Source organism: Rhyacophila brunnea, unplaced genomic scaffold, assembly GCF_057557595.1.
Source record: "Rhyacophila brunnea isolate RB1 unplaced genomic scaffold, BYU_Rbru_1.0 scaffold_20, whole genome shotgun sequence".
Classification (NCBI taxonomy): domain Eukaryota; kingdom Metazoa; phylum Arthropoda; class Insecta; order Trichoptera; family Rhyacophilidae; genus Rhyacophila; species Rhyacophila brunnea.
Window position 1 is genome coordinate 14,753,867 of NW_028232860.1, and position 26,585 is coordinate 14,780,451.

Below are 26,585 nucleotides of genomic sequence, written 5' to 3' on the forward strand. Positions count from 1 at the left end.
ACCTGCATGGATAAATGGTTCGGTGAAAAGCGACTGTGGCTTTTCGGCAACCATTTACCGCTTTTGCCGCGCAGGTAAAATAATAAATAAATATTCACCGCCGGCAACATTTCATTTTCAGTTTGAATCGTTCTCATCATTTTCATCATAACATTCTAAATTTAAAATTCCATTGCTCATTCATTATCTTCAGTTGCCAGAGTTGCAAATAGTGACGTGAAAAATATATTGTGCTAAAATAATATTGATCGACTAAATTAATATTGTCGATGGTATCGAGATAAGCAAATATGTACAATCAATGTGAACTATGATAGGTAGGTAGGCACTCTTGCAGTTTACGATAAATCATTTTTCAGTACTTATTTAGATTTTGCTGAATGATATTTATATTAACACCACTATAAAATAATCAAATAATTCTTATTCTTATGAACTGCAGTTTTCTGAATACCATTTCTTACTTGAACACAATCACGTAAAACGAAATTCGTATATTATTATAGAATCGTATGAAATATCCACATATAAAAAAATTAACACTTAATGTTAAAATACAATACTATTCTGAGCTTTTACTGAACTTTTACGTTAATAAATGTTTCGAATACAAATTATTGTGGATATCAATTTCATGCGTATTTGAAATAAATATTTGAGTTAAAAGAATATATAATTTTTTTTTAATTAAAAGAATGCCAATAGTTAGGCCAATTTTTATCATTTTTAAAAACTATGAATCTGCTAAAAAATATCGGGTAAAATTATTGATACATGTTTATTTGAGACAGTGCTTAATTAAATGCAATTGCAACGATTGCATATACAATATACATAATACCTATTTGATGAAGATAATTAATCTTTCAACCTGATTATCTCAGTTTGACAAAATCGTAGCTTGATGTATAACTACATAACGTGGCCTAGTTATTGTACATACTTCATGATTTCTGTCAGGGGCTCTTATAGTGTCAACCTGACTACCTTGATTGAGTCAATACATTCCAGGATAGTCTCTGCCAAGGTGTGAAATGTATCACTGCTATGTGATACCTATATACTATTAATTGTTCTGTTAATATTTTATCGCTACAAATTATACAAATTTCCACTGCGTCTGGTGTGTGTCTCTCTATCTGTATAATATATTATTTATATAATAATCACACAGTTTTCCTTAAGAAATATATCATTATTATATCTCAATAGTCAATCTACTTCTTCTATTGTCACAACATAACCATAAGGCATCTAATGCCAATGATGAACAATATTATCAGCCACTGTCATTGGTGCGGCTAGAAAATTCCAGCTGTTTTCCGATGTCTTCTGGATGAATATTTATCGACTTTGTAGCCAGGAATTTTTTCGACGGTAAACACCCTTCTGGGGATAAAATTTCTACTGTATTAAAAATGTATTTTAATATAGTGCAATAGATTGGTATTGATGACTTAAAAAATTCAAAAAATAACATTGATAAACATTATGTACGATATAATGGTAATGCATTTTATATAGTTCCTATAAACTGGTCGTGAAGTTAATTATATATCAATATATAATAATACTAGCTGAAGTACCCGGCTTCGCACAGGGTCGCTTCGTGGATACATTTAAAAAATAATAAAAAGTGATGTGTGTTTATCTCACTTATATGATTGGCCCACCACCCCGGGTCCCCAGGCTGGAGCCCTGTCAGCCCCTCCCCCTTGTGGGGGCCATGCCTTATTGTATTATACATTAGTTGAGTGCGACTTAGTAACACAGGAGAATAGAGAACACACAACATTTAGTCAACCGTGTCCTTAAGAGTATAATAAAATCAAGAATTTAGTACCTACCAGTTTTAGTAAACGCATTTCTTGCATTTTCAATCCGACATCGTATTTCCGTGTTTGGTCACAGTTTCAATTAACGATGCAACCATAATATTATATAGATACAGATACTGAAAGGTACTACACTATACTATTTTGCAGAGTACTTAAGATAATTGCAATATCTCACAAATGCATTAAAACTACCAATAAAATTGATCAAACGTTATAGCAGCGATTTCCAAACTGGGAGTCGCGTAGTATTGCAAAGGGAGGCGCGATAAGTTTAACACAATTAATGTAGCCGCAGGCTTGCAGTTTGCAAATGCATGGTTTATGAAACGGCCGCTAGTTATAAACTACATAAAAACGGTCATATAAAAGGTCTTTGCAAACCTGTCTGAAAATATTGAGACTAATTTTATAATACCTCACTTCCATACATTTGATGTGATACATTTATATGATATTAATATACTTAAATGATAACTCCCGTGTATAATTTAGGAAACACTACATTAGAGCACCACACTGCCCTTAACCTCAGCGATAGGTAGGTGGGCCCGCCAAAGATCCTGGTCTGGGGGCCCGCTTCAGGATGTGGGGCCCATGATAGAATCCATCTGTCAATGAACGATGATGAATTTGGATTGACTACTATTGAAATTGATTGTGCTAATAAACATGCACATTCATCGCATGAAATACAAATTAATTTGAAAATGAATATAATATAACCTTGTTTATGTATATAATATTTTTTTTCATTTTTGTATTAGTACATTGTTGACTATTTAAAAAGGTCTCTGTATTATTTAATGAAATAAAGGGGGGAGGCGCCAAGATTAGATTTTTTTTAAAGGGGGGCATATTAACATAAAGTTTGGAAACCACTGCGTTATACTAAGACATGTAAATATTTCGGAATAATGATTACTTGTCAATAATGTCAACATTACTTAAATATTCAGCCAGCTGCATATTTATTTCAATGAATTATAACTTTGAGGTATCCAATTATAGTAAGTACCTTTAATGTTTAGTTAAGGGGGGACATGCTCGTCGAAGGTCAAAATTGAGTTTTTATTGTATTTTCAAACCATGATCCTGGACACTCCTTAAACGTTGTAGATAATCTATTTATATAATTTTGAAGCCTTATTATCCTTTATATTTATTTTAAACATTTGATGACTGCATAAAGTATTTTTGTTACATAAAATAGTATTCTTTTAAACCTCTCGCTCTAATGTTTTAGAATATAGTCATATTTCGGTACATAACTGTGCAGTGGTGTTAAATTTTTTTACATTTATTAATTTTTAAACGAATTTACCTAACCGATTTTATTTTTATTTTTTTTTAAACGGTACATGTTCAAACACGCGCGTCAATATCATTTTACTCCCTACTTCAATTATGGTTTGTCAATTTATGGCTACGGCCGTATGTTGTAGCTTAACCACTGGGGAATGACAAAAGAAATGGCGTATTTCAAAAAAACACTACCTTATTCTTAGGTCAATAATTATTATAAAGCAATCATTATTCATAAGATGTTTATCACACTTGAATGGTCAAAGACATAGCTTATAATAAATATCTTTAGAATTATCTTCAAATGTGTTAATCTTGCCGATTTTTTGAATAATAAAATGCCTAATTCTTGTCAAATTTGGGATCACAGAGATTTTCAATATAATTTTTTATCGTGAATATTTTACAAAAATTATCTCGTAATAAATTATGCTAATGGTTTTATAAATGCGTTTAAAAATTAATAAATGTAAAAAATCTTAACACCACTGCACAGTTATGTACCGAAATATGACTATATTCTAAAACATTAGAGCGAGAGGTTTAAAAGAATACTATTTTATGTAACAAAAATACTTTATGCAGTCATCAAATGTTTAAAATCACTATACAAGATAATAAGGCTTTAAAATTATATAAATAGATTATCTACAACGTTTAAGGAGTGTCCAGGATCATGGTTTGAAAATACAATAAAAACTCAATTTTGACCTGAGCATGTCCCCCCTTAAGTTATGTTATGAACGTATTTTTATTAATATTTGAAAGCTGAAAACTTACCAAAATGTCACTATAAGAACTGAAATACATTTTGAAAAAAGACTTGAATAATTATAAGTATATTCGTACCTAGCTACGATTAGGAACGCGTCACTTTAAAAACTAAATTAAACCATAGAGCATGGCGATCTTTTAAACTGAAATCATTTTATGTAATAGCTAAACTGAATACCCACCATTTTTTAAAAGAAGAACATCGATTCGATTCACATAATGATTATTATGGAAACGTCTTATTATTATGTTCCTGTGTTGTTGTTGCTCAGGCGTGCGTAGTAAATATTATTCTAATATAATGTACTTGTTGGTAATGTTTGTCTACTCGTTGTATATCTATCTAGGTAGGTGTATCTACTTCCGACAAAGAGTAAGGAAGTTGAAAAACAATGACATACATTTATATATTATGCACATACTACTTATTTTAGTAAACGAAGCGTCCACATAAGAAAACCCAACGAATACTATACATCATGGCCCCCACAAGGGGCAGGCTGACAGGGCTCTAGCCTGGGGGCCCGGCGTGATGGGTCTGCCTGATAAATTAGATAAATACACATCACAAATTTGCCCTAACGTGAAAAAAGTCGCCTGCGGTGCTATTTTATTTGTAGAATTTTAATTTTAAATTTAATTACTCCTTAGATAGTGGAAAAATTAAATAATGTAAGTCATAATAAAATTAAAAAAAACGTCTAGTTATGTGATGCAATTATTGACTAAGCTGTGTGTCAATATTCGACAACTCAATAAATCGAATGAATTTATTTAACAATATAAATAAAATCGCTCATAATACACCTTATACCCTTAATTTTACCTGAAACCACATTTAGAAAACGATTCCGTAAAGCGACCCACAGCCTTTAACTCTAGCGATGGGTAGGGGGCCCGACAAAGATCTTGGCCTGGGGACCTGCTTCAAGATGTGGGGGCCATGCTATACATACTTACGTATTATAACGTTCTGTAAAAAAAGTCGCCTCTTTGCGAGATTATATTTTATTATCTTGCCGGTTTTCACGCCGGAAACTAGGTACATCCATGCGATTAATACATATACAGGTTCTTAAAGCTTCCGGTTATACGCTACCATTTCAAAGTGTCCTTGTAGACCATTACGCGACTCTTTCAGTTATTCCGTGAATGCGGTGAATGTATTTTTATGGACTTATTTTTTATAGTATTCTTTATCTCATACAGGTATAGCTGTGAATGGCATGGGACACGAAAAGCCAGTCCCCATATACCAAGACTTTGAAGTCAGATTTGGTTTACAAATTAATGACGGTTTTGGCCATAACAAAGAAAGACCACTTGAACGTTCTCAAATATTACTAATATTGTATGTTATTCCGTTTACATAACAAACTTTAATGCATATTATGTTACTTACAGAGGTTGAATATTGACAAAAAATAGTTTTACTTTAACACGTGTTTAAGTTTATCCCAAATTTATCCAAAATTATTTATTAATTAATAATGCGGCTCTCGTAGTTCAGTGCGTAAGGCGCTGGCCTTTCATCCAGTGGCTCTGAGTTCAATCTCGGTGAGGTCCAATTTATTTATGTGATTTGAATTTCGCAAAGCCTGTGTGTTTGTGATTGTTTCTCTTCTATTACCAAATACATTACTGTTTCATTATATAGTTACTAGATAATTATTATATAATATTTTAGTCTGAAATTTGATGAAAATCCATTAGGTACATGCTTTTACTGAGTCATTTCTATATTTTAATAAGATTAATAATATGTGCAAAGATTTTTTAATTTAATTGTAAATTTAACAACTCCACAGAATCTACTCTAAAAAGTTGTATTATTTGCATTTATTCTTTCATTTTCCACCTATAATAAGCAACACAGGATATCATAATCAGACGGGAAATTACCACATCTACCCCTATTTCTTGCCGATCTTGAACCCGAGTGAATTTGTATTTTCCTGGAACTATTTTTGAAACCAGTTACTAAGGTGAATTAAGAACTTTAGATCTCAAATCGGAGCAGCAATGGCATGTAATAGTATGATTGTAAATAACAATAGGTAAATCTATATAGTGATACCGTCGAGACGGTAAAAGCGGCTTGCAGTTTTAGTGGTTTTGTTTCTTCTTATTCTTCGGTCATGTCCTCTCATTAGCTGGAGCATATGGATACCACACGACGCCTCCAAGAATCCCTGTCGCTAGCTAGTCTTACTGCTTCGTTCCAGAGCATACCAGCATTCCGTATACACTCTATAGATAAGGATAGTAGTTAGCGGTCTTCTAGGACGCCGGAATCCAGTTGGCTTGGAGATGAGGCAAGCCAGTTTGAGATTCTCTTCTGGTATCCACAGTACGTGGCCGAGTCTGGTCTAACGTCACCTCTACACTCTCAGCGTGATGAGAGGCTGCTTGGTGGGTTATCTTATCTCCTCGTTACTCCTAAGGCTGCGAGCACACGGCAAAGCGAAGTTTCGGATTCATCCGCCAAACGACGTTTGCGTTTTATTTGCGTTTTATTTGCGAGCCGATTGCGTTTTAAATGCGTGTCAAATGCGTCAAAATTTCGACAATGCTGTCCAAGAGAAAACACGGTTTTCAAGGGGATTCATAAACGCCTTTTTTTGAAACTGCACCCTGCTGCGAGAGTATTTATCTTTCATTACAGTGGCGTACAAGGGTAAATAAATCAATATAAAATCAGTACGTAATATTGCATTATACCTACATTTATTTTCCCACTATTGCTTCTTTTGGAGCTGGACTGTTTTATATCGAAAGCGTTTTGAAAATTACCTATTGTTGAGCCTATTATATACCATCATCATCAATACTATCGACCGAGGGTACTTGATGGAGTTTGAATTTAAATTCTAATTGATTTAAGTTTTGTACTATTATTATTTATTAATACAATAAAAAAAGATTATAAGTTAATACACGAAGAAAGGGTAAAAACCTTATTACCTAGATACCTACTAAGTAAAGGATTAAGTACAAAAACATAATATTTTGAATAATTTGAATATTTGCAGTATTCTAAAAACCTGTTGTAAATACTATTAATACATTCGGTAGGTAAGCAGTTTTACAAAATATAATAAAAAGTTGTGACACAGCACAGCTATGAGAAGAAGTATTTCACGAGAAGAAAGGCTCGCCATATCTATACGGTAAACTAAACTATTATTATTTATTTTGTAGTATGTACTTATTTAATTAATTTTTTTATTAGTTGACACTGTCATCTTCTATAGATACACTAAAATGGAAACGGGTACTAATAATAATATATTGAAGTGAGAATAATGAATACCCACCTACTACTATTGATAGGTATGTGCTTGTGTACTTGTATCGGTACAAGTATATTTATATTAATTATTGTTTTTTTGTTATAATATATTAGTTGCGATTAATTGACAATAAAATTTTGATAATTTATCTATTTAGCCGCTACAGTACCATATTATTCAATTACATATTCAAAAAAAGTTGGTAGTTATGAATTCAAAACACCTTTCATAAAAAATAGATTGAAATATTAGTAGGTACACTAACACGAAATTACCTGATATAGTCTCATTACAATAGCTATCTTTTTAATATGTAGCTATTGAATTCTAAGCAATAATATTCTATTGGAAATATGAACAGATTTTAAGGGGAGATATTTCAAATGTTTATGAATAATATGTTTTAAATGTTTATTTAATAAAAGATACAATAGGTATAATAATATATTACATTGTTCTAACAAATTATATACAAAAACCCTATAAAATATTTTAATTAAATTATATCTGTTTTCCCCATTGCATTAACGCCACTGTGAAATTCTTGATGACACTAAAGGAAGATTTTTTAAATTTTTTCGGACTAAAGTAATAAATTATGTCATACAATATGTGCCTTATTGTGTTCGCCAACTTATAGCTATTATGGATATTAGTACTTTTTGTTTTCACCGTTAGTGTTATTATGTAAGAATTTATTTATTGCACTATCCGAAGAATTAAAAAAAACCTTTTTTTTGTCGCCAGTGGCGAACTAAGATAAATAAAATATAAAAATATAATATGTAAACATTACCTACATAATTATTAAGTACTTATTTCTTTTTTACCATTTTACCTATATTTATTTTTTCCACTATTGCTTGATTTGGAATAGAATTCTGTTATATTATATCGAAAGCGTTTTTTAATTTGATGATATTTTCATAGTGTAGAAATTATTTTTAATGACTTTCATGCGGATTTTTGTTAGCTATACGCAAATGCAGACATAGTCCAAATAAGCATTAATCATTCAAGTGAATCTTTCTGGTTGCAAACAATTCATCATGACTTCGACAACAATAACAATACAGAACATGATAAAACAGAACAGCCAGGTTTTCTCCAGGTGTTCTGTTTTGTCATGTTCTGTTTTGTCACTGTCCTGTTTTGTCATGGAACCGACTGAGATTTAACATTCTTCATATTATTATATATGACAATGTGCTAGGTGCAGATTGCGTAGGCTTAAACCTTTACATTATACCCAAGTTTTTAATGAAAAATACCCACTCATCTGGTCATGAGTTTGTCATTGGTAAATAAAATTTATTAGGCCTTTCTGAACATAATTATGTGGTTAATCAGTAATATTTCTTAATACGCGCCCCCATAAATTTCAGCTTTCAAAAGTTCGGTCCTGGCCTAAATGGGAAGATTTAAAAGAACATGTGGTAGGTAGTATATTCATGGCACGTATTGCATGACATAATTAATTACTCCATTGCTTCAGTGGCGTTCATGCAATGTAGAGCAACAGATATAATTTAATTAAAATATTTTATAGATTTTACTGTAGCGGGTGAATAGATAAATTATCTAAATTTTGTTATCAATTAATCGCAAATAATATATTATAACACGAAAACAATAATTAATATAAATATACATGTACCTACACAAGTACACAGGAACATACCTATCGATAGTAGTAGGAAGGTATTCATTATTCTCACTTCAATATGTTATTATTGGCACCCGTTTCCATTTTAGTGTATCTATAGAAGATAAAAGTGTCAACTAATAAAAAAAATAATTAAAGAAGTACATACTTACTACAAAATAAATAATAATGGTTTAGTTTACCTTATAGTTATGGCGAGCCTTCACGCTTAAAAACAGATTTAATTTAATAAAAATATTTTATAGATTCGATACCTACATAAAGATTCTACTACTAAAACGGAGGCATGATTCTATTAAAGATACATACTTATTTAATATCGAATATAACCAAATGCATACCTACTTGTATTCTTCCCAAAAGAATGGTGTTATTTTAAATATGTATTTCATATAATATGAATAGGTAGGTGGGTAATTCAATACGTATCTATAGGTACTTATATAAATATTTTCGGTATAGGTATATAGGTATTCATCAAAAATTATTTAAATTTGCATATTACGAACTATACCTTAACATTGTTTATTCGTTTTTTTTTTATTTAGTGAGTAGTTACAGTTGGTGACATCTCTCATTAGTTAATATTATTAAACTCCCAACATATTGCACAACGAGAAAACTATTGTTTACGAGAAATGACATTTTAATACGCTTACCTACCGAATGTATTAATCGTATTTACAACGGGTTTTTTTAGAAACACTGCAAATATTCAAATTATTCAAAATATTATGTTTTTATACTTCATCATTTACTTAGTAGGTATCTAGGTAATAAGGTTTTTACCCTTTCTTCGTGTATTAACTTATAATCTTTTTTTATTGTATTAATAAATAATAATAGTACAAAACTTAAATCAATTAGAATTTAAATTCAAATTCCATCAAGTACCCTCGGTTGATAGTATTGATGATGGTATACCTACTAATATTTCAATCTATTTTTTATGAAAGGTGTTTTGAATTCATAACCACCAACTTTTTTTGAATATGTAATTGAATAATATGGTACTGTAGCGGCTAAATAGATAAATTATCAAAATTTTATTGTCAATTAATCGCAACTAATATATTATAACAAAAAAACAATAATTAATATAAATATACTTGTACCGATACAAGTACACAAGCACATACCTATCAATAGTAGTAGGTGGGTATTCATTATTCTCACTTCAATATATTATTATTAGTACCCGTTTCCATTTTAGTGTATCTATAGAAGATGACAGTGTCAACTAATAAAAAAATTAATTAAAGAAGTACATACTACAAAATAAATAATAATAGTTTAGTTTACCGTATAGATATGGCGAGCCTTTCTTCTCGTGAAATACTTCTTCTCATAGCTGTGCTGTGTCACAACTTTTTATTATATTTTGTAAAATTGCTTACCTACCGAATGTATTAATAGTATTTACAACAGGTTTTTAGAATACTGCAAATATTCAAATTATTCAAAATATTATGTTTTTGTACTTAATCCTTTACTTAGTAGGTATCTAGGTAATAAGGTTTTTACCCTTTCTTCGTGTATTAACTTATAATCTTTTTTTATTGTATTAATAAATAATAATAGTACAAAACTTAAATCAATTAGAATTTAAATTCAAACTCCATCAAGTACCCTCGGTCGATAGTATTGATGATGATGGTATATAATAGGCTCAACAATAGGTAATTTTCAAAACGCTTTCGATATAAAACAGTCCAGCTCCAAAAGAAGCAATAGTGGGAAAATAAATGTAGGTATAATGCAATATTACGTACTGATTTTATATTGATTTATTTACCCTTGTACGCCACTGTAATGAAAGATAAATACTCTCGCAGCAGGGTGCAGTTTCAAAAAAAGGCGTTTATGAATCCCCTTGAAAACCGTGTTTTCTCTTGGACAGCATTGTCGAAATTTTGACGCATTTGACACGCATTTAAAACGCAATCGGCTCGCAAATAAAACGCAAATAAAACGCAAACGTCGTTTGGCGGATGAATCCGAAACTTCGCTTTGCCGTGTGCTCGCAGCCTAAAGTCATACCCCACCGCACGCCCGGTATCTGTCACAAAGATCTGTTTTACAAAGAGAGATCGCTATCCGAATGGGAATTATTGGAGCAACATTCAACTGGATGCGGAGTGTATGGGACTCGCGATTTTACTCGCTCAAAATTAAATGCCGTCTATTTGACACCATTCTGATGGTGCTGCTTTACGTTAGCGAATCATGGCATCTTACGAAGGCTCAGAGCAACTGTATATTGAGCTTCAGGTATTGTTTACTAGTATTGAAACAGGCATTGCAGCAAACATATCCAATACACCCGCGAATCGCCTATAGTGACACGGTACAAATGTATAGGTAGGTACTAATTTACCTTTACCTAGAGTTGGGTATTTTCCGAGAAAATCTCAAACTCGAGATTCGTGATTTCCAGAAAAGAATTTTCGAGAATTCGGGAAATTTAAAAAAAACCTGTAAAAATCTTAAAATCAGTGTAAAAACAGACAAATTCAAAAAAATATGATTTTTTTTAAATTTATGTAAGAAGCCAAACAAAATAGAAGTAGGAAAACAAAAATAATTCAAAACATTACTTATTAAAATGGAATTTCAAAAAACACAGACTGTCAATCGTTGCGTCTGATAATCACGTACGGTTTTGAGACACGAAATTCTCCGATGTTGCAAAAATTGTGCTCATTTTGAGTCGACGTTGGCTTAATTGTGCTAAATGCCCCGATCAGTCTTTGAAGGTTTTGTGTTTTCTGTCCACTTTTTTAAAATAGAAAATCGTTTTTTCAATTAATATTTGATAATAAACAAATCCCGAATCCCGAGAAAAGATTCTCGAGATCCGGGATTTCCCGAAATGTTAAAAATTTTAATTCTCGAGATACGGGATGGAAAATCTCGAAAATTTCTCGAGAATTACCGTCGGGAAATTCCCGAAACCCAACTCTACCTATACCTACTAGCGCGTTATAATGTTATATCAAACAGCTTGCGGTGCCATGCATTTTGACTTCCATCATTATCATTCGTTATCACTGTCCATAATATAGTACGCCACACATCTACGAGTCTCATTATCACATACAGGGCTCGAAATGGAACGGAACGCACCGGAGCGCCGTTCCGGTTCGTAGAATCTGTCAAGTTATCGCTCCGTCTCGTGGCTAAAATATGTTGACCGTCTGAGCCAGATATGCCATATAACAAAAAATCTAGCACATTTATGTTTATAAAATACCCATAAAATTTGATAACCATGTTAATATCCTCAGAAAATTTTCGAGCGCTCCGGTTCGTAAACTTTTCCATTTCGAGCGCTGATCACATATTAGAATAGTAATCAGTATCTTCCGAATACTAATTGTTTTTCTTATTAAAATGATCGCCGTCAGCAGTATTTTCAGGTCCAGGGCAAGTAGCCGACTGATGGAACGATATGAGAAGATATCGAAGCTTGGAGAAGGATCGTATGGTTTGGTGTATAAATGCAAAAACCGGGACACGGGCGAGATTGTCGCAATAAAGAAGTTCGTCGAGAATGAAGACGACCCTCTGATAAGGAAGATTGCCCTCAGGGAAATTCGAATGCTAAAGGTGAGTGGACAATTTTTCACATTGTGCTTAGTAAAGACAGGGTCGGTCCTAGAGAGTGTGTGGATTGTATACCAATAACAGATACACTACTTGTTTAACGCCGTTCCCGAAAAAATCTCATCTTCATGAGAGGTAGATGCTCTAAACTATTAAAAGATAATTCTAAATCGTTAATCGTGCCTATTATTTAAAAATAATATGCCTAATTTTTGTCAAATTTGGGATCACAAAGATTATTAAATATAATTTTTTATCGTAAATATGTCACTTTATAATGTTAACATTAATTTTACTAATGGTTTTCTAAATGCGTTTAAAAATTAATAAATCTTAAAAATATTAACACCACTGCACACGGATGTAACGAAATATGACTATATTCTAAAACATTAGAGCGAGAGGTTTAAAAGAATAGTATTTTATGTAATAAAAATACTTTATGCAGTCATCAAATGTTTAAAATAAATATATAAAATTATATAAATAGATTATTTAAAACGTTTAAGGAATGTCCAGGGTTATAAGCTCTGAATATACCATAAAAGCTCCATTTTGACCTACGCTGAGCATGTGGGTGCCAACCTACTTGCAGCACAGCCTAGTGAAAATGCATTAAACCTTTAATTTAATTTATATTAGTAAAATATAGTCGGTATACTATAAATATATACCTACTCCTGACCATCACACCAGTCAATTCTTGACTGGGTACAGTGGATTCGCTGCCAAGCTCTTTGAGTTTGGACTTGTCACCCGACCAACATGTCCACGTGGCGGAGAACTACAGGAAGCAAACCACATCCTCTGGGAATATCCGAGAATGTGCTTCGAAAGGAAAGGGATGCTCAAGCCGGTCCAACTAGCTGTTGAGCCCATACAACTGTCTGACCTGGTCGCCACAAACGCCAAATATAATGCTTTAAAAAAATTGCGTCGTCTTATTGCGGACGTGAAAATCTCTTTACGTGGTTTAGTATGTCCGTATTGTTTTAGCTTTGCTTTTATATATGTAAATTAATTATAATCATCTATTATTGTAAATTATTCCCACACTTGAGTGCGTGGCGACCTCACTTTTGAGCATCTGCTCCTGAGACATTCCCAGGCGTAAACCACTTGTGATGCTTCATATCCAAACGTATGGCCTCGTGAATGTTTATTATCCAACCACAATTGTAATTCAATAAATTAATAGTACAAAAACTGGTACAATATACGTAGGTACGAGTATCTAAACTATAATTTTTTTCATACACGATCAACGATAATCATTTTCGCAAAATCATTGTGTAAAAAATAAGTTTAATTAATATATCCGTATAGTTGGTAGGTGTGCTATAATTTTATATGCAGGGTGCTATTAATTTTAGATGTTTAGATTTAGTGGTGTGTTATGCAAATTGTCCGCCCAACACGAAAATGCCAAGTTTCCTGTTACATGCTATATTATGCTACCGTAACGGAAAACAAATCTGATGTAGGGTATGTATTTATTAGGGAGTGCAATCCCGGGATTAGCATTTTAACATTATAACACATTCAATGTTGGCCTATTTTATTCATTGCTTGTATGTACCGAATAAATATATATAAGTAATGGGGTGTGTATAGACTTTAGATCATATTAATAAAATAAAAACTTGTCCATTGCAAAAACCGACCCACAAAATCCTCAAAAAAGTTACAAAGACTTGAATATTATAATTGTTTCACTGTTATTGCTTGATGGAAAGACATTGCATTAGAATAAACAAATAAAATTTTAGTTGTATATTTTCATCATTCGTATTTAGGTATTTCCTAAATTATATCATTTTACGAAACCAGTTTTGTTATAAATATCATGTTCGATCATAATAAATGATCAAATGGGCCTCTAAAGAGTGGAGGTTTGTATTAACAGAATTTCGTTTTTACGAGAAATGGATGTTAGCCACTTGCTCAACCCAATAGGTCCATAAAAATGCATAACTACCATGATTAAATGTGTGTTATTTTTATTGATTCAAATCACAATGCTTATATTTTAAAACATAATATTTTCAGAAACTTGTCATGTTCTTTTCACAGATCACACTGCGAGTGGCCGTACGATGCGTGCGTGGCACAACAGGCGTAAAAAACACTTTGCTTTGCGCACAGCATAGTGCAGGCTTCTTGCAGTGTGCCTCGTCACTTATGCTTACATTTTTCTTTAGTTTCACGTTAGCCAATCTGAATTTCAATTAAGATAAACTACACTTACATATATATAAGAAAAGTGTGAATGTTTGTCACTGTAGCGATGAGAAATCAACCCTTTTTTTACTGCCTAAAGAAAATAGCCAAAGTATACAAATGTATCATTGCGATCGTGCATCAGCGCATTGAATTAAGATTGTCTGTACATATTTATTCATTTTAACAGTCCTCGGGAATTTCTCGCGGTGTACACTTTAAATACCTATATTGCTTTAGTAGAGAAATATAGGTTATGTTCTATATAACAAATCATACAACCCGGGATTGACCGACAAATACAGCGCTACCCCGGGATTGCAACCCCTAGTATCTGCTTACATAACATTATTACAAATCAGGTACAAACTTTGCGATGGCAAATAATTCTAACGTTTTCAGTATGTATATTTATAATATGATGAATCGTGTGGCATGTATGCTAATTTCACTCCGAATAGGGTAATGTATTAAAATTAGTTTACTCATTCAGTTTCTATACCTTCTTCAAGAACATTATTCATATTATTGAAACACGAAATTGCCAGAAAATAAATCTACCATAGGTAGGTACATTTAATGTACTTTCCAAGGCACACTAGCCATTGATTATCATCTTATCGACGAACCAATTAGATTTAGCCCTCCGGCTTTAATAGGCGACGGCGATCGACACTATTATACGTTGGTACGGATACAGAGGCGTTCTGTTAAAGAGGCAGGTTATGCACTGCTCGGGGGCGGCATTAGAGTAGACTTCGCGGAAATAAAAGAAACCGTCCAAAGGAACATAATTGCTCTTAAAGTTAAATATATGTGTATGTAGTCGTTTGTCACAATATTAAAGGTTTTGGTAAAAAAAAAAAACAGAATACGTATTATTACAGATGGTATTGGTTAGTTTTCAATTTATTAAACCCTACCTAAACCAAACTATAATACCTATATTATAAAAAAAAACATTCTTTTATCTATAAAATATCTAAAATAGTGTAGGAATGATTTAGTGGCATAATTTTAGATATTTTAGAGATAAAATAACATTTGTTATCTATTACGCTTGGTTACGCAGGGTTTTATTGATTTAAAAAAAACTAACCAATACTATCTGCAATTTAGTAGTCTTAGTAACTTAGTTCAATGAAAACAAATGACAAATTTTAGTGTGCACTATTTTTGTCAGATCTTAACATCCTACCTCCACCCTTTGTACTGTATTATGTACGTATCTTCTGATCCATACACAAGAGTTCGATAATTGTAGCACCAAACGCCATCTATTCAGTTAAAAAAAACATTTATAGAGAAAATACATAATATTTAGCTATAATTTAGAAAAAAAATATGGGTAGCCCAATCATAACCATAATCATTTGATTGTTTTCTAATGTTATATGGTAAAATATATTCGGCACATAAAGTTTACACTAAAGATTTCAATTTTTGACGGTTTAATTAATTTTATTACAACGTTTTTATTAGCTCGTATTCTTATTTGTCCGGTGGTTGTTTATCCAGTATCGATTTTTAACTAAATTCCCGACTAGCTAGACAATTGAAACTTTTAGAATATATCATAACACGATGCCAATGCATTTTTTTAATACTTTTAGTCATCTTTAAGTAGAATTGAATTCATTGTCAGTTAATTCTGTTTTTTATGAAAAGTTATTTCGACACCATTATTGGTTGCTAGGGGTCTGGGGTCCTAGTAACAAAATTATTAATATATACGTGCGTTACTATGGAAATCAATATGAAATGTCAAAATGACATTTCAGTATTATTTCTATCAAGTACAAATTTTTTTGATCGTTTAAACTAGTCAAGTCAAGTTAATATGATTCAACAGAAAATTTAAAAACGTTGTATATAAAAAGTTCTTTTTATCTTGTAATTATTTATCTCTCAGTTTTCTTCTCAATTTATTTTTTATTATAAAATTTAACTTTGGATATCCAAATTCTTTATTTTCGACCTCACGTGTGTCTTAAATTCCTGCGACATTTTTCGTGGTAACGATACCAACAATGGCCACTTTAATATTATTTTTGTAAGGCCATTGTACGAAATAACGATAAACCTATTAGGTACCTGCTGATAATTTTTATGTACACAAATCCTTCCAAAGCGAATCAGATTTATAAAAAAGATTATGTTCGTGGAAAACAAACTTATAACATCAACTTCGGCCGCGGTTTGTTGACATTTATCCAACAATGAAAAATCGACACGACTTTTTGGATGGCGATCAATCAAAATAATGTTTGATGAGTAAATAATGACGGAAAAGCGCGGGAGTTTCATTTTGTGTGTGAATTTGATACATTCACCTTTCGTAAACGGAAATTTACAAAATCAAACACCTATATTTTTCATTCGAATTAGTTCTGTTTAATTTTCAAATTGGTACCTATTTTTAGAGATCGTGAACGTATATGAATACATGCACGAGCAATACATAATCAAAAAATTGTAATTCCGAACAGAATTTTTTACAAAGGGATTAAACAAAAACAAACAATGTAAACATATTTTTTAAAAATCAAAACAATAAGTATAAATATTTTTAAAACACCTCAGATATTTATATAGGTAAGCGCCCATGGTGGCCGCGCGGCTTAAGCGTTGGACTATGACGCCGTGGGTCCCAGGTTCGAATCCTGGGTCTGGCAAGTACACATTTTGTTTTTCAATTTGTGCGTGAGTCAGGGTATGGACCTAATAGGTTGAGCAAGTGGCTGACATCCATTTCTTGTAAAAAACAAAATCTGTTAATACAAACCTCTACTCTGTGGAGGCACATATTATGATCCTATTAGGATCGGACATGGTTGGAAAAAGTACCTACTATAAAAAATCATTTTTGAAAAAAATGCGATGCCCGACGTGACTTAATCCTATAAATACTGGATTCATGATTAATTTATCATTAATAATTATTGCCTTAATTATTAATACTTATATATTATTATAATATTCAATATATAGAATGTTGCATTGCCAAATATTATGAATTATTCGTTGAATAAAAAAATGGTTTATTAAATTATTAGCAAGTGCAAGTACGTTATTACTAAAAATTTGGTGAGATTTGGGTGTCGGTTAGTAACTTTACTAGGGCACTTAATGATACCTTTATTTAAAACACAAAAACCGATAGTCAACATTAACGCAATTTGATATAAGAACTACTAGTTAAATTTGTCGTAATTATAGGGTGTACGTAGCTTTAGGTTAAAACACATTGGCGCGAATCGAGTGGTTACAGGTTAATATTTTATAGCCAACTAGTTAAAAATACGCTTTATAAGATTTCGGTATAATTTAATTGTGTGACTGGTTCGATGCCCCTTTTTAAAACCTCTGACGAATCGATTGCAACATCTGCGTCAATGTTTTCGTTCGGAAATTTCAGTATCAAGACTGGAATTGTAAATACAGCGATCGGGAAACAATACGATATCTTCAAAATCTGAAGTGGAGAATATATTTTCAATACAATTCTCCAGTTCTTCAACGCTTTTTGTATAAGTATGTTGTTCTTATGTGTAAAATTGTTTAATACAAAATAATACTTTTTAGGTTATATCCAAAAAGTTCTTCGAACCTTGCCTACCTCATCTTAAGGCTGTTTATATTATATCGTATTATATTTCTAAAACGTCGGAAAAGAGGATAAATACATTGAAACGTTAAACGTGTTTTGGTAATATAGCGTCACTAATTATACCGAATTTATGGGGTTTTATTTATTTTTCATGTTGATTATTATTTATAGTATTAAATGAATGTTTATTATAATAAAAAAAATACTGTGCAGTATATATTATTTTGTGAGAAAAAAATCATTCAAAATTGGCTAATTTATGCTCAAACTAAAATGGCTTTAAAATCTTTATTTTTCTGATATTAAAAAAAGTGGAAGATTAATCAATTAAAAGTATTATTCTACACATTTCTTTCATACAATCTATATCTCCAAAACTATTATTAAGTTCTACGGCCATTGTGGCGTGAGAGTCATTTTGGTCGATTTCGAAAACAGGGCCGATATTTGTCATTTATTTTTAAAAGTAACGCGATTCGTAAAATTTTAATGACACTAATAGTTGCATTAGAATACTATTTATCAGAATTTAAATAAATAAAGAGCTAATTGTCTATCAATTCGTTTCCGTCTTGCCATTTCCACGTTTCCGAGAAGACAGGAAAAAACGGGTCCAATGACCTTCACAAATAAATACAGGCAGTCGGCCGAAACTGATTTATTAATAAATTAAAAATATTACTTCCGTTTTATTTTCAGAATTTGAAACATCCCAATCTAGTAAATCTCATAGAAGTCTTTAGAAGAAAACGAAAGCTCCACCTGGTGTTTGAATTTTGTGATCATACTGTCCTACATGAACTGGAAAAATACCCACAGGCAAGTGAAGATTTTTCTCTATGTGTAATAATTATATTGAGATATATACATATCTGAAAACTGCAATAAAACACAATTAGTCAAATCTGCCATTTTTATTATTTTAATTTTTCTTGTTAGCTTGTAAGATTAGATTAAGGCTTCTAGACGACAGGTCCCCAAAGTGGTGCTGCAGATCCTAGGGGGGCGCTAGAAGACTCAAAGAGGGATATTGGTCTGCTCTGAAGATACCATACGATAACTTTTAACTTCATCAGCTGTAACTAGGGATTGCAATACCGGTATTTTAAAACCGGTATCCTAGTATTTTTCGATACCGAAATACCGGTTTTAAAAATCGGACAATACCGTCATATCCGGTAGGTAGACACGTTCCCGTAGTTGCTTATGGTACTTGTCGGCCTACCCTTATCATATATATTTTTTTTTTCGACCATGTCCGATCCTAAGAATATCAAAATATGGCCCTCCACAGAGTAGAGGTTTGTATTAACAGATTTTGTTTTTTTTACGAGAAATGGATGTCAGCCACTTGCTCAACCTATTAGGTCCATACCCTGACTCACATACAAATTGAAAAACAATATGTGTACTTACCAGACCCAGGATTCGAACCTGGGACACACGGCGTCATAGTCCAACGTTTAAGCCGCGCGGCCACCGTGGGCGTTTTATTAAAAGATTCTGTTGACATTTCTTCCTATTAATAGCCGTAGTTTTTTTGTTATGATGTAAATACCTTGTATCTATCATTTAATACTTATCCTCAATTGTTTCAGGGATGCCCCGAACTATTAACGAAGCAGATCACGTGGCAAACTCTTCAGGGAGTGGCGTATTGTCATCAGCACAATTGTATACACCGAGATGTGAAGCCGGAAAATATATTACTTACTTCAAGAGGAGTCGTCAAACTCTGCGATTTTGGCTTTGCGAGAATGATAAGTAAGATATTTTCTATCGTAATTTCAGTTGGGAATGAGATGATTTAATGCCATTAACTTGGCAACGTCATTTGGACGTTAACACAACTGGATGATTTCCAACTGGTCTACTGCCATCTTGGTGCTGATAAATAACAATGAAATGCATGATGATGTTCATTTGCAGGGAAAAATAGCATGTATGTGCGTAACAGAAGTCTATCTAATAAGCCCTAAACACTTCAACAAATCGACAATATTTTCTAAAATAGATGATACTCTATAATTTTAAATTTTTTTACCATGTCCGTTCCTAATAAGATCATATGGGCCTCCACAGAGTGAAGGTTTGTATTAACAGATGTTTGTTTTTACGAGAAATGGATGTTAGCCACTTGCCAAACTATTAGGTCCATACTCTGACTTAAACACAAATTGAAAGACAATATGACGTGTACATGCCAGACCCAGGATTCGAACCTGGGACCCACGACATTATAGGCTGACGCTTAAGCCACTTGGCCTTCAGTGACGCCCCTAGACAAAATTCCGCCCTTAGTCAGCGCCAAAATGCCGCCCCATTTTTTATACAATATTTTTACTGTGGTTATATTAATTGTATCATACAATATCTAAAAAGTGTGTTGCATGGCTACTTCAATAGAACCAGGAGCGGTAGGTGGGACACTCGGTAAGAGGGGGAGAGGTGCATCTTTAGTTTCGACGGCGGACGTCGAAGGGCAACGGAAGTAAACTAGACATCGCGAACACGACAAAAAATAGTCTTGTTAAACTTTTTATGTCAATTTTGTTTCCAACCAGCGAGCTGAATTTTTAATTTAAAATATTTTCGTTATTACTATGTTTAGGTAGCTGTATATATATATATATATTATATACCAAATGACTCTCATTTGCCGCCCTTTGAGTAACTGCCGCCCCAAGCGACGCTCAATCTGCCTACTCCCACTGGACGTCACTGTTGGCCATTGTAATACAATAAATATATTAGTAAACAAATATTTTTTCATATATGTCTTTCATCTTCTTCAGCACCAAGTTGGCAATCGTCTTATTGTTCTGGCATCCAGAAGGTGTCACTAGTAGCGCTGAATCGTCTAATAATATTTTAGCTATGTAGAATGACAAGATTTTTAATATAAAATTATATTTTAATTTTGATATACCTGTTTTTCTACACCCTATTGGATTAATCATTATCATTCATACAGTGCATTCTACCATTCTCAATTGATTGGACTGCGCTCCCATCTTCATACTGACCATATTGCTCAACATTGTATCTCCTTCTTCAAATGTTGACATACCTGATTATTCACGACTTGTTCATTTTACTGAGTTAATGTCCAGACTTCAGAGTTAAAGATGAACACAGACCTTTTAGACCCGGTTGATCTGCGATTTAATCTATTATGGTCATGCATTGACAAACAATATGTATTCACTAATTTCGTTCTTATTATGTATATGTAATATTTCTTCTTATCACAGGTCCTGGAGAAAATTATACAGACTATGTTGCAACACGTTGGTACAGAGCGCCGGAGCTGCTTGTTGGGGATACAATGTACAGTACACCTGTTGATGTTTGGGCCATTGGTAAGTTTGCTACACAAAAAAATGTTCTGTCCCATCATCACATCTAAGCAGAGATTATGAACCCATTCCGTAACCACTGCCATCATTCTAAAAGAGTAGTTTCCAGAATGCTGGTTTCGTGGATCCTTGGCACTTTTAATGCTGCTTCAAAATACAACTATTTCATAATAAATTTACGCTTTTCGGCAACAAACTATTTTATTCATTATGCTGTTTTGTGTGAATCAAATTTTATTTAAAAACTTGCAGTTCCCTGTAGTGGAAAAATGTGCTTAAAAATAATTATTGTTTTTATTCATAGGTGCCACTGTTCATTTAAAATAATGTGGCCGTTTAATGTATTTGTAGGTTGTGTCTTCGCTGAATTAATATCTGGAGAGGCTTTGTGGCCAGGGAAGAGTGACATGGACCAGCTATACTTAATCCGAAGATCGTTAGGTGATCTTTTACCTAGACATATGACAATCTTCTCCCAAAATGATTTTTTCCAGGTGATTTTTTAAAATATGCAATTGTTAAATAATGTTCTTTATAATCTATAATAATCAATGTATATTACCTAAATTATGGTAAAAATGCTGTAATAATCAAAGATGATGTTCTTCCAAGCATATCTTTTATATGTACAAAAACGAAACAAATAATTTTTCATCGCAAATTTATTTGTTGTAAATTCATACTAAACATGTCTCTGACATGTATATGCTATGGCAGCACTGCATTGAGATAAGAACCGTTGACTACCTACTAAAAGTAAAAGCAAAAATGTTCTTTTATACAACAAATCGCCGTTAGTTAGATGAAGAATCACATAAAATTTATATAAAAGTACGTAGGTAAGTAAGTCGGCCGCCATTTTCTTTTTCATTTACAAAAGTTACTGCAGTGAATCGGGAATACGTATTGTATTTCATTCATAACACCGCTACGATGGTAATACTGGGCATACGCTTGTGCATTGAATGACACATGACATCTAATGACAACATCATCATTTTTCATTATGTTTACTTGCTATCTTTGATCAGCACTGTCATATCCTGACTCGCCACATCTAGCCATGTCTTTGTACGTGTTTTAGATTTAAATAAACTAGACGTTTAAATATTTTTTCTTCTTCGATTCAACCTGATCCTAACACTACCTTCATATATCAAATTACTGATGCGCGGAGAATATTGTTTTTTATATATTACCAATTTCGACTATACCTATTAAAAAAAAATCAAATTGTTATCAAATGTTGTAAGCGACACGTTCATAAGATTCCTACTACGTACCTATAGTCCAAATTCTTTGATATATCTAAAATAATAAGTAGGTATTAAAAATCTATTTTTATTTGATTTTTAGGGGATGTCATTACCAGAACCTTCAAGCATAGAAACGCTATCAAAGAAAATTCCACAGAGATATTCAAATGAACGGAATATGCAAGACTTTCTAGAGGTGAACAAGTTTTTATTATTTTGTCATAATTATTGCTCCGAATTTAGTATATTCAGACCATATCAGGAGACAGGAGGAGCCGCTGGCATGGGGTTCACAAGTTTAGGGGCCTCAACCGTTGACTCTATTAGTTAGTAGTGCACAACAGATCTATTTTTTTTACAATTGATGCACATAGGTACTGATTACCATTTGTTTTTAATGCAATAAATAAGTAAAAACCATAAATTGCCAATCGCTAATATAGGTGCACTTCAATAATTCAAATATTGCTTTTATTCGGACTGGTTATATACCTAACATATATTAAATTACATATAGGTGCTAATAGTGCCTGTACACGTGCATGGATTTACTTACACCGATAGTGTGTATGTTAAAATATCGCAATAATAACTGTTTACACATAAAAGTCTCGCCAATCTCATTCTTGAGTTGACCCTTAAACGTAATTTTTCAGACACTAGACTACTTTGACGAACAAACAAAATGCTGTTGTTAAAGTGCAAAAAGCTTATGTTAAATTAAATACCAAGAATAAAATACAGCATTATGTATTTTCTTTCCTGTAGTGATGGTTCGAAAGGGCTCAAAAATAATGATTGCCTTGGGCACCGCATTTTCTAAATTCTATATAGTATTGTTGGGTATAACAGGCAATTCAGGTAGGTCTAACTTGACTTAATAGAAAAAATAAATTGTTCAATTTCAGAAATGCTTAGATAAAGATCCGGTCCGACGATGGACATGTGAACAACTACTCCGACATTCACTATTCCAGAATTTCTACTACAGATTACCTGATTCGGAGATGGAAGAATTTGAAAAGATGAAAAGGGACAAGTCAAGGGTAAAATCAAATATATTATATGTGTAGCTAAATTTCAAAACCCGCTATAACACTTTTTTGAAATAATTAAGATATATATATATCGTTGGATTCGTTATAAAAATCTCTACATGAAAATTTTATCGCCTCTTTCAAAATCCGCTACGATTAACTGTCATTTATGAAACAAAATCAATGTGTCTATCAAATCCCGCTATAACACTACTGAAACATTCAAAAACCTTTTTAGTTCAAAAAGTTTTTATTGATTTTCTCAAAATAATGAAAAAGTGTTATAGCGGGTTTTGAAACTCAGCGACACATATAATAAATACTATACTAACACTAAAAGAGATCAGTGGTGAGCCATTTAATATCCATCTTGACAATTATCTCATTAGTTAACTCCATTAAATTCCCAATATGTTACCATTGTTTTCAGAATGGACGATTTTACACCTTTAGAGTGTAGTATTTTTATTGTTTATAATTACTTACGATCTATTATTAGGTTTTGACAATTTATACGCTCATCGAGTGATGATAAGGTAGGGGTTTTTTATAATATAATAATACTTAATATTCATAATTTGTTTGTTATATTTTCTATTGTGATTCTTGACTTAATAGGTAGGTGATAAAGTTTTTACCTACTTTATTGTATTAATTTTTATGATATAAGTTAGAATTAATTCTATTCGTTGTCAGTGTATATTTACATTTTGGTGAGTGTACACAGTGCCTGAAGATGCCGAAAGGCGAAACCCGGGTCGAAAAAAACGACTCAAATGGAATAGTACAAAACATAAATCCATTAGAATTTAAATTCAAATTCCATCAAGTACCTTTGGTCGATGGAATTAAACAATGTAAAGAAATATGTACACAATTAATTAATGCCACAAAATTGATTTATTTAACTGTATTTAAATCAAGTAGAGCAGTTTAGCAGACTTGATTTTGGCTTTATGTCATAGTATTTAAAACATACATAATTTAATAATAATATTATCTATCAGCTTTTGAAATTTCCTAAAATTCGAATGTCATTGTATTCATCAATTAGTGCTTTTTCAGTCATAAATAGTTTACCTTTCTCTAACGCTGTGTCTGCCAAATTGTATGTTGCTTGTGGTTCCATGTGTGTTGCAAAAGAAGGAAAATATCATTATAAAAATTGAAATTTTTCACTGAAACGCTTCCGCAAACAAATTTTGTGAGAAGTGCTAAATACTGTAGAAATAATTTTTCAAGTATTATCCATCACTTGATTAACACATATACGAGTGGTTTAACAATTCTTTCGCAAGATACGGCAGTAGATATACATTTAACATTAACAGTGGACGAATATTTCAATATCCTCGTTCAGTTACTATAGCAATTAACTCTCTTTTGTCATTTGGATGGTAATATCTTTGCTAATTAGGTTTCACAACTGTCATGGAATTGAAATAAATAAAAACAGGAACAATTACAGATGGCAGATGAGGAGTTACGTGTTCGTTTAGCTAATTTCGAACTGTGTTTTGACACAATTCTTTCTCAAAAACAATTGCATCTTTCTCACTTATAAAATTATTATCTACACAATCTTATATACAGCAATCAAGTTGCCACTCTTCGATAGGAAATTACAAAAAAGCTAGATTTCTAAAATAACAATTAACTAATAACTAGGAAGTCTTCAGTGAAATATTACTGTTGTAGTTTTTGGTTTTAATGGTTCCTTTTTTTTATTACAGGGTCCTGTCCAAATGAATACAACATCATTACCACAGCTTCAGTTACCAAATCAAGACACACGTTTGCAGCAGGCAAAGAACAAAAGAAATTCAAACAAAATGGATCATCTGCCAACGATATGACTGAGTTTCAATGGATTCAATAAGAAAAGATCTCAAAAACAATAAAACTAATAAATCACCTTTCATTTCAGTCATTGAATTCAATTAACAAAGTAGTTTCACCATTTAACAATGTTTATTAGATCCTTGTAATAATGTTACAGATATACTTATTCAGAAAGGAAATGGGAAGATTTGGCCCTATCATCATGACACTGCTGACTTGATAACTTGACTAACTGGATAATTGATATCTTGCCGCCGGTAAAAATGAATGAAATGTGTAAGAAAATAACATGAAATGGCAATCGGTAATAGAGGTCTAATATGCAGTATCTACCTATTAATACCGCTGGGTTTAGGGGTTACTTTAAAATATATGGCAGAAAACCTACTATGGATTTCCTTACAAGAGGTTTGAGTGACAATAATTATAACACAGAATTTATTTACATGCGTTCAAAAAAACACATTTATTTGTTTTAAGACTTTTACATTACAACACATAGCGATTTAATTACGGAACGTTGGCTAGAAGTATGGTTGCATATCTTTCCTAGCTTACAAAAGACCAAATAATGGCAGAGATAATTTTTTTTTAACTATTTAACTGTCGCACAGACAAAACCGTGGCAAAGAGGAAACTATTTGAAATGTCCGACCAGATAGCCAAGATAAAGCCGGCCTGTCAAAGATTGGATGACGTTGATTGGTTTTTTCTCAAGCCTTCATGTCATAAATCGCCACGAACTTTGCAATTTATAAACAAGTTAGTCAGTTCTGTTTAGG

The 26,585-nt window shown here is 32.3% G+C and overlaps 1 protein-coding gene across 1 annotated transcript; it reads left to right on the forward strand.

The window, feature by feature from the left end:
* LOC147071260 (cyclin-dependent kinase-like 4) lies at nt 1-26,585 on the forward strand. Its single transcript, XM_085948217.1, has 9 exons — nt 1-74; nt 12,293-12,482; nt 19,009-19,128; nt 19,908-20,073; nt 21,564-21,671; nt 22,020-22,162; nt 23,025-23,120; nt 23,833-23,970; nt 25,695-26,585. Exons 1-9 carry the CDS (start codon nt 7-9, stop codon nt 25,815-25,817), a joined length of 1,152 nt encoding a protein of 383 aa, XP_085804343.1. The 5' UTR covers nt 1-6; the 3' UTR covers nt 25,818-26,585.